Source organism: Lepidochelys kempii, chromosome 11 (assembly GCF_965140265.1).
Source record: "Lepidochelys kempii isolate rLepKem1 chromosome 11, rLepKem1.hap2, whole genome shotgun sequence".
In the NCBI taxonomy this organism is placed as follows: Eukaryota; Metazoa; Chordata; order Testudines; family Cheloniidae; genus Lepidochelys; species Lepidochelys kempii.
The window spans coordinates 8,104,581-8,114,943 of record NC_133266.1 but is presented as its reverse complement, the minus strand read 5'-3'; the positions used below and the strand labels follow the sequence as shown (position 1 = coordinate 8,114,943).

General features: G+C 41.4%; 1 protein-coding gene across 1 annotated transcript in view; it reads right to left on the bottom strand.

The window, feature by feature from the left end:
• Positions 1–1,402: 1,402 nt before the first annotated feature.
• Positions 1,403–10,363, bottom strand: part of PTPN4 (protein tyrosine phosphatase non-receptor type 4) — a 236,115-nt gene continuing 227,154 nt past the window's right edge. The window contains exon 27 of the mRNA XM_073305038.1: positions 1,403–8,060. Within this exon, the coding sequence (XP_073161139.1) occupies positions 7,989–8,060 (72 nt within the window). The 3' untranslated portion in view covers positions 1,403–7,988. The remainder of the gene's footprint in view (positions 8,061–10,363) is intronic.

Here is a 10,363-nt window from a genome sequence, read left to right as displayed (position 1 = left end):
CAGCTAGAATGCACATCGCCACAGAGAAAAGACCTGTGGGGCAGGTCTGGGACAGTTTAAATCCTGGGGTGTTTGGCATAACGCAGAACCTCAAGCACTAAACCAGAAGTCCTGGAAAAAGGAGAGGGGACTCCCCCCTTTAAAGCACTACTGTGCTGAAATTAAATAAAATACGAAAATAACTCAATGAGAAAAAAATTCATAGTAAGTATGAAAAGGCAGGAAACTGTAGAACAGCAGACACCAAATGCTCCAACTCAACCATCAGGTAGTTTAGAAGGAACTGAGTGGCAGCATGCCCAGGCCTCATATGGGAGTACAAGTTGCTGCTCTGCCAGGCATGGGCTGATGGACACTGCTTTACAGTCTCCATCGAGAGTTCACAGGCACCGCACATCCTTCAGTGGAGCACTCATAGGGACATACACTCTAAGAAGAACAGGAGAATTCTAACCTGAGAGCCATTTAGGTACCAGGCCTTGAGCCAGGGAGTGTTCAGGCTGAGGTGACAAATGTTTCCCGAGTCCTGAAGGAGGAGGCTGGGAGCCAGCAGGAGATTTCTGGCCTGCCAGGAGGAGAGGCAAGGCAGATGTGGAAACCACACCTGTCTCGGCGAGGTTGAGGCAATCAAGATAATTGTAGTGTTGTCCCATCTGGTTTTGTTGAGGATTAGCAGCATTAGAGAGAAGGCAGACAGGAGACACTTTATCCAGGAAAGGAAAAAAGGCATCCCCAAGGGAGTGGCGCCTGAGGAATCTCTTAAGCGGAATTTGCACAGTTCTGTTGGCAGTGGTGGCCAAAGGTTTTTGTACAAAAAACCCAGAGCAAGGAATATCTGTGTGTGGATGTGCTGAGATCCCAACTCACGATCCTGAGTGAAATGTATGCGGAGGGCATTAGCTATACTGTTTTGAAGACCAGGCAAATAAACTGTTCAGATTCAGAGTTCAAAGCAGAAGGGACCACCAGATCATCAAGTCTAACCTCCTGTAGATCACAGGCCTCGATCACCACACAGCACTCTCACACTAAACCCAACTGAGAATGAACCAAAGTATTTCAGCCCCCAAGAAAACTAGATTGTTATGTGCCACGGAGAATAAGAGGGACCAAGGTGCACGTGTACCTGAGGCCCCTGCAATGGTAGGGAAGAGATTAAATGATATATATCCAGATATACCTTGGCAAGTGACCAATACCCACATACTGCTGAGGAAGGCCCCCAAAAAATCTAAGTTCACTGCCAATCTGACCCCACATTATGACGATCAACTAGATCCTGAGCAAGTAAACAAGAACCAGCCAGCCAAGCACCCGAGAGAGAGAACACTTGGTGCCATGTCAGAGCCCTGGCAAGCCCCATCTAATGTCCTGTTGGGGGCTTATTCCTTCACCCACTTACTTCCCTGGTCCTTCTCGCATGAACAGAGAGCAATAATACCCAAAGTCCAAAGGTGCAAACAATTCAATGTTTATTGGGGTGAACTTCCAGCAAGCATGATTCCAGTTTCCTTCCTTAGTGTCCCCCTTCCCAGCTCTGACACCACAGAGCCTTACACCTGTGTCCCTGTTCCCATTCCCCGCCTGAGCAAAACATGATTCCAATTTCCCTATCCCCATTCCGTTCCCATTCCCTTCCTTAGCAAAACATGATTCCAATTCCCCACCCCCATTCCCTGTTCCCATTCCCCCCACACCCACTCACTTCCTGATTGACTGCAGACTATATAGTAAAACTTGAGTTCTGCTTAGCTATACCTTAACCAACCATTTTCCTGAAATTTAACCAATCCTAACATATTTTAACATGATTATGTAACCAATTATATCCCACCACCTTAATTAGTTTACACCCAGCAAAATTAATTATACAGCAGACAGAAACAATCACAGAACCAGAGACCATGCAAATAAACAATAGCAAAGTGGGAACTATAATAACAAAACAATACAGAAGTGAGGATTTTACATCCCAGCTATTGATAAGTGAGTTCTTGCCAGGCAGGATGCTATCAGACTAAGTTTCCTTTTGCATTTTCGAGGCACTTCCCTTTCTCTGGAGGCGATAGACATTATCAGGACAGGACTGTATTCCTAACAGCCCAATAGCACCTTCTGTCATTGTGACTAGTTTGGAATGTGAGGATGTGACCGTTCGCTTCCCAGCTTATGGCTCCCTCTGCTGCTTAGCCAAAGGCCTTAGCCTAAGAACAGGGCCTCAGACTGTCACAGTAAGAGAAGGACCTTACACCGGCAGACAGTGATTTTGATTCTTTCTTTTATACCTCTATAACTAGCTAAGTGATAAGAATACACCTAAATTCTTAGAGTATACGCCTTTACAGACAGGTCTAAATATCTATATCCTAACATGTCCCATTTCCTGTTGTGATCATCCCCCATGCTTCAGAGGAAGGACATTAAAAACAAAAGCAAAATACATTGGCAGAAGGGAAAATTGTTTCCTGACTCCTGCTAGTGGCCAACTGAAATTCCGAAGCATAAGTTTTTACAACTGTAAGACAGAAACCAGAAGTGGGCCCCAGGGTGGCTGAGCCCTGCCCGCTACCATCACAAACAACCCAGTTATAGAAACTTCTTCTAATTTCCAACCTGAATTTGTTCATGGCCAGTTTATATCCATTTGTTGTGTCAACATTGTCTTTCAGCTGAAATAGCTCATCATCCCTTCGTGCTATTTACCTTTCTGATGTATTTATCAACAGCAATCATACCCCTTCTCACCTTTTTTTTTTTTTTTTTTGCGCTACTAAGCAAACCTAGTTCTTCCAGTCTCCTACGACAGGTCCTCCATTCCCCGATCATCCTAGTAGCTCTTCTTTGCACCTTTTCCAGTTTAAATTAATCTTTTTTTAAACATGGGTGACCTGACTTAAACACAGTATTCCAAATGAGGTTTTACCAGTGCTTTATACAGTGGCATTAATACTTCTTTATCCCTACTGGAAATGCATCATCTGATACATCCTAGAATCACATTTGTTTTTTACTCAGCCGAATCACATTGGTGGCTCATAGTCATCTTTTGATCAACCCACACATCCAAGTCTCTCTCCTCTGTCATTTCCACTGATGAGTCCCCAGTTTGTAGCAGAAATTCTTATGATTAGACCCTGGAAAATTATCCAGTTCTCCTGATTAGAGTGCATTAAGCTCTAAGTTTTTCTTGCACCTCAGATGTGGCAATTTCCATGTCTAGGCATCTATTTCCGTCAGCCCTTTTGCTTTCATGCATATGTTCCATATGATCATCCTTAGTGAACACCGAGGCAAAGTATTCATTTAGTTTTTGGGCCATACTAGATTATCTTTCATTACCTTCCCATCCACACTGCATAGTGGCCCAGCCTCATCCTTCCTTATTTTTCTCTCTCACTCTCTCTAAAAAAAACCCCTCTAATTCATTTTAATTTCCTTGGCAAGAGTTAATTCAGCTTCACTTTTAGTAATTCTCACTTTATTCCTATATTTTCTAACCTCTACACGGGAGCTCTCTTTGCTGATCAATTCCTTTTTCCATTTCCTATAGCCTCTTTGCTTACTCCTAATAACCTTTTTGTGATAAGTTATTCCCTCAGCTGGACCTGGAGCCTTTCCCTACAAGTTTTTCCCTCTTGCTTGGGATGCAAACTTCAGATAGTTTTTGTATAGTCAATTGAAGGAAATTCCAAGCATCTTCCACATTTAAGTCCTTGAGCTCTTCAGCACAGCTGACTTCATCTAATTCCCTTAATTTCCCCAAACCTGCCCCCCTTTTGAAATACAAAACCATATTTGATGACCTGCCTTTAATTATCCTTCCACTTAATTTAAATTGAATCAACTTGTGATCACTCAATCCAAGGTAATTTCCTACAACTATCTATTCTGTGATGTCCTTACTACTTACCAAAACCGAGTCTAAAATTGCATCACTTCTTGTTGATTTGGTGATAATCTGCTGGGGTGGGCTTCTCACCAGTTCCATACATCACCTGCCTTTGAGCTGAGGAAATGGGATCTCATTCCCCCTTGTCGATTTATGTAGTATGTAGCAGGCACTATTGTCATTCATTTTGCAGACGGACTGACCTATCATGGGAAGGAAGTGCTGGCAAACTTATCTTACGGCTCTGCACTCCAGAATGTTGATATGAAGGGTAGAATCCTGGGTGGACTATTTGCCCTGGATAAGTGTAGTACTGTAAATGGACTCCTCACCTTAGGAGGGATGCATCCAAAACTATTGTGACAGTGGGAGGGAGGGGTTGATGGGAACTCCTAAGCACACCTTGTCTAGATTCTTTCACCAGTCGAGGGAGACAGGTACATGGCTGGAGATAGAGAGCAACTTGTTCAGAGTGTCTCTGTTGGGGGCAAAACTGAGCCAGTTTTGGAAACAAAGCAGTGGTAAGTGGGTGTATAGTGTGACAAAGGTACATGTTGTCACATGCTTGAGAAGTAAATACTCTGAGGGCAGTAGAGAGTCCAAAAGGGACGATTTGATACTGATAAGTGTCCTGACTTACAACAAAGCATAGGAATCTCTTGTGATAGGGATATATTGTGACATCAAAGCACGTGTCCTGAAGGTCAAGTAGTCTTCCAGATCCAGGCATGGAATGATAGCTACAATGTTACCATCTTGAACCTCTGTACCCTGACAAAGGTATTCAGCATCCTGAAATCTAGTATTGGCCTCCATCCACCTGTCTTTTTGGGAACCAGGAAGTACTTGGAATAAAATCCCTTTCCTCTGTACTCACTGGGGACTGATTCCACAGCTCCTACGTGGATGAGGGAGAAAACCTCTCATCTCTGGAGAGGTTTCTGAGATGGATCCCTGAAAAGGGATGGGGGAGTATGGACTGAAAATGGATGGAACAGCCCAATGTTATAACCTCAAAGACCATCTGCTCCCATATGTTGCAGAAATGGGAGAGATGATCCCCAAAGGGTGGGAGGATGGGGAAGGATGGTGCAGCAACAGATCCAGGTCATGGGGGTGCTTGAGGCCCTCAACTAAGGCATCAACATGAATGCTTTGTAGATGATGTCTGCTGTGTTGAATCCAGATGCAATGGTTGCAGTAGTTTGCCCTCTGCATTATAAATTTATTTTTAAGTGACTCCAACACCTTTGGTAGCTGGGAAACTGAGCTGATCAGGATTTATGAAATGGCTGAAACTGACTTGTTTGCAGGCCTATCTATGCCTAGTGAATGGTCACCCTGGAATCCTTCAGAGAATGCAGGGACTCATCCGTGGACTTGCTGAATAATTTAAGCCCACCAAAGGCAAGGTTCTCTGTGGTGTTTTGGATTTCACCAGAGTCCTGCAACCAAGAAACTTAATGCATATCCACAGCTGTGGAGATGGAGCGTCAGCTGCATTGAGAGAAGCTTGTAAAGCTGTCCTCACTAGAAGATGTCCCTCTGCAATGAGGGCCTAAAATTGCTCCCTATGCTTTACATTTTGAATAGTTAATGCAGTTATCCTTTTGCAAGAATCACCTGATGATCAGTAATTCTGAACTGCAGGGTGGCAGGTGAGTAACTTTTATGACCAAAGAGATCAAGGGACCAAAAGTCCTTATCAAACTGTGTAACCTTGCAATGGTATTGCCTGTTGCATTCATTTACTGGATCCATGACCAAGGAGTTAGGGGCTGGATGGAAAATAAAAATTCTGAGTCCTTAGCCAGAACATACTTTTTCTCTGCTCTCTTAGCTGTTGAGGGAGGGGGATCAGTGGCAGGAGTCAGCCAAATTGTCTTTGCGGATTCTAATACCACCTCATTTACAGAAAGCACCACCTGTGCGAAAGACGGTACATGAAGAACATTCAACAACTTAGGCCGTCTCTTGGTCGTCTTCAGACAGTATTTGAAAAGTATCTGCTGCCCTTTTCATCAAGTTCTGAAATTGTTTGACATAATCTAACAGTAGAAGGAAGGGACATAATTACTCCATTCAGAAAGGATGATGAAATATTCATCTGAGGAGAAGCCTCCTTATCAGTCCTTGCTTCTTGCTCCTCTTGCAATGGAAATTGCTGTGGGGGAACAGAGGGAATCTGGGAGTGCTGTCCATGGCATTCCCTAAGAGCACTAGGTACCGTGGAAAACTGTTGGCAGTATACAGCCCAAGGGTACCAATATGGCCAGTGGGAGGATGTTCATAAGGAAGCAGGGGAGGAATTCAGGATTGGTCATACCAAGGAGGTTGCTGAGGACAGGATTGCACAAACCTTGAAGTATCCATTGATGGAGCAGGTTCAGGAGATTCCAATCTAGAGAAGGATCTCAAGTGCCACACTTCAATGGGATGTGAGTAGAGGTGGTTGTCGCTGACTATGAAGGCCAGAGAGCAGGAGATGCAGTTCTTGAATCCTGGGATCCTGGACATCCTAATCACCTCATATGGAGGTACAGGAAGGCTCCCCAGCCCTGACTCCTAAAAACTACACTTAACTATAAAAACTGATCTAAAAACTGTTTATAATTAGACACAGAGGAAGCTATGCCAGCGCTGCGGACACTGAAAAAATTCCATCTCAGACCATAGGTGGCAGAACAGAAATAGAAAGACGGTTGGTCCATGCTGTGCAGTACGCTTTTGATTGGGAGCATGAGGAGAGGGGTACAGGCACAGACCAATGGACACTACTAGCAAGAATCTTCTGGTCTTAGGTGCATGGAACACATGTGCACCCACAGTGGAATATACATAGGAACCACCGCCCAAAACAAAGCTCTTCTGTTGACTTGTCTTCATGCCACGGTTGTTAGAAAAGTGTATACAGTTACAAAGTAATTTCTGATGAGACACAGTGTCTTGTAAGGACACTGGGATAGGTTTTTGGGCATGTCTCTCTGGAGACAGGGAGCTAGATGCTAGGACAGAAGCGACCTTCAGGTGGAAACGCTAGGAACAAAGCAAGCACAGGAGGAAGCTTAGATTGACGTTTATATCTTATTTGAGTAATGAAGGCAAATCCCAGAAAGGGGATGCATTCTGGATGCTAATTCAGTTTATGCATTCTGTACTGAGTGAAAGGGATGCTTGCTTGCTCACAGTACACTATCAGGAAATACATGCACATTTTGAAAACTTGTACTGGAGGAAAAGGGGAAACCCAATACCTTTAGAAACTAATCAACTTCACTTTTCTTTGCAGTTCCCAGATCATAAGTGCAGATCAGTTGATGCATCATCTTTGCAAAAACACAATGCTTTCAGCTCACTTTCTAGTGGACAGGTGTCCACACCACACAACTGCCACTGTATTTGCACTCATTGGTATGCCAGACCTCACAGAAGACAAAGATTGAAGCATTATGGACAATGACCTCCTACCACAAGGCCCCATTCAGTCGTTCCCAAGACTGAACGCTTTTCCACCTAATCCCTCTCACAATGTCCATTCTCCATCACCAGTGACAAATGCTACTGTTCTTACCTTCCAGCCTTGTAATATCAGTGACATTTAAATTCTCTCCTCTCCCATATGCAGCCTCTTGCTAACTCATGACTTATTAATCTCACATATAATTAAAATCTGCTTTCCTCACTATATTCAATGCTCAAACCCTTTGTCCATGAGTTCAACTGCGATTACTCTTCCTCCTATCCAGCCTTCTCATTCATCTCTCCCTATTCCAGTTTAAACAAAATATTGCTATTTAAAATTATCTCTTGCCACTCCCGCCTTCATTGAATGCCTCCAGCAGTGTTTCTTTACTACATCAGATCCAACTCCAACTTCCCTAATCAATCTCACTGTGCTACGGTGCTGTTCTCATTTTTCCCTAGTCCGTCGTCCTGCTCAGAAGACTCCTCCCAGTCCTTTTCTGTTATAGATCCTTTCATCTTTTTCACTTGCTCTTGGCTTTGCACCTTCATTCATATCGACCAATTTGCCTGGAACAGTCTCCCACTTTTTGTCCACTTCATCACAAACTTCTACCAGGAACTGTCATTCTTCCCATCAATAATCTCTACACCATCCCAAATTTTGTCTATCAGGCTGTAAGCTTGATGGAGCACCGACTGTTTTATTCTGAAAAACACAAAAATATAACTGTATATAAAGGATTAATAATGGCAGAGGTGTGGTTCTCTCTAGTGTAAAGCTGAGGTTCACTGTCAGGAAAGCATGGAAGAAACTTGTGCTTCCACAGCTCATACCCTACTTGTTCTATAGATAGAAAATGTCACTTGTTAATTTAGCATCTTTTAACTAGCATTCAGTTCACACACACAAAAACCCTCACCTACAGCAAAGCAGAGCTGTATTTATGGTAATACTATATAATGTTAAAAATACTTAATTTATGCAGGAATGGCATGACAAAACCAAGTATACAGCAGGTAGAAAATCTCCCAGAAATTAAACTTTAAATTACTAAAGCACATCTTTATTTTGCAATTAAACAATTAAGATTCACAAGTAAACTATATATTTTTTCAAGTTTGCACCTAGACAACCATTTGCCAATTGAAATTAAATATATCCACAAAATATGTATAACAGCATTTATTTCACATAATAGAATGAAATTGTTCTTAAGACTAAAACAAGACTTCTTAAATGTTAACTAGCATATTTATCTTGGGAGCTGCTGGTATTCTGTAGAATGTTAGTGTACCATATTAATCGCAAGAACTTTCATTTTACCAGAATGAGGACACACAAGGCTCTTTGAAGTATACAGTAGCTGCAGTGACAAAAGCTGAATTTCTTTTCACATTGTCCAGTGTTGACCAAATTCAAGTTTATTTTTCAACTGAGCAACCTAGACGATGTGTTTTCTGAATAGGTTTATCTGACGAGCAATTGTACAAATTCATAGGCAAAAATCTACTTAAGGGAAGAGCATATTTTAACTTTAACAGAAAGATTTTAATAGAATTGGGCTAAATAACAAAGGAGCTATTTAACCTTGGGGGATGATCTACTTACACATTCATAGACACTCACTAAGCAGTATGAAACCCAATTGAAATCAGACATATGCAAAGCTGCAGCAGAAAATGCAAACTTATTACCCATAAGTGACTTGCAAATAAATACTGCCACCGATGATTGTGAATATGACCCAGACAAGATTTTCCCCCGTTTGTATTTTCACATATAGTATAGCACCTGTTACAGAAAAACACACAAGAATAGCTTTGCCAAATTCACTAGTTAAAACTAGATCACTGATAAGTGAGCTACCTGAAATAAAGTTACATCTACATAATAGGAAATTAAAGTCTAGTTTTTCTTATTTGTTAAGATGATATGGATTGTTACTGTGGAGCCATAATATACTGAGATAATTGCACTGGGCTAGTTGTGGATATATTCTAATTAATAAAGAGAGAACAAAACAGCTTAATGTAAACTGTGTTAATCCCTTCACTTGTGTTTCAAGACTCTGCCTCGGAGTAAAAGGATTACAACTTTTTAAAAACTTACTATTGTGCATTATCTACTTATCTTTAGTTATCAAAACTCAAAATAAGCTATAACACAAGTACAAAAAAGAATTACCTGATTTTCAGGTTATTTACCTAATGTTAAAATAATGCTAAGTGACATACTTCAGTAAAACATAGCTTATTTGTAGCTAGCTGAGAGAGAACACAGAGATGAATTCAAGAGTACCCTGTAGTTTATGTTTGCACCTTGTTTTTAGTACCAGACTTTAAAATTATTATAACACAGTAAAATGGAGATTAAAAATTGTCAAGACTTATTTGACGGTGTCAGGGACATATGAAGTAAGCCAAAAACGGTTAGAAAACTGTAAAGCATTTGTACCAGGGTGCGATCCAAATCAACTCTGTACAGAAATCAGTTAAGTATCTCTCTCCAAGCCCATAACAATTTATTTTGTCCAATAGTTAAGTCAGTAGTAAAAGCATGAGATAAAGTGCTATTTGAAATTCAAGAAACTTAGAAAAAATGAACCTTAAAATATTAAAACTTGCTAAATATGAAATAATGCAACGAACAAAATTGTCAACCAAGGTCTGTGAAGCAAGAACTAATGCTGAGGAATACCACAGAATGATGTATTTTGGTTATTTTGTGTTCTTTCAACATCTAGCCCCAAAAAAGCAAATAACCAGAACATTTGACTTTAAGGTGATGAAGTGTCAACTTATCCAAGAGTAATGTTTTTAAAAGAACGCAATGATTCATTCCTCCCCAATTTCTCTCAACTCACATCACAATGAGTGAAATTCACCAATCTGCAAAGGGTCAGCTTACAGCCTATGCACCCATTAAACACTTATGTTGGAAAAGTTCTCTGAAGGGGTGCATAGGTCTGTGCCAGCTCTGCATAGGGGTCAATTTGACATGTTTCATCT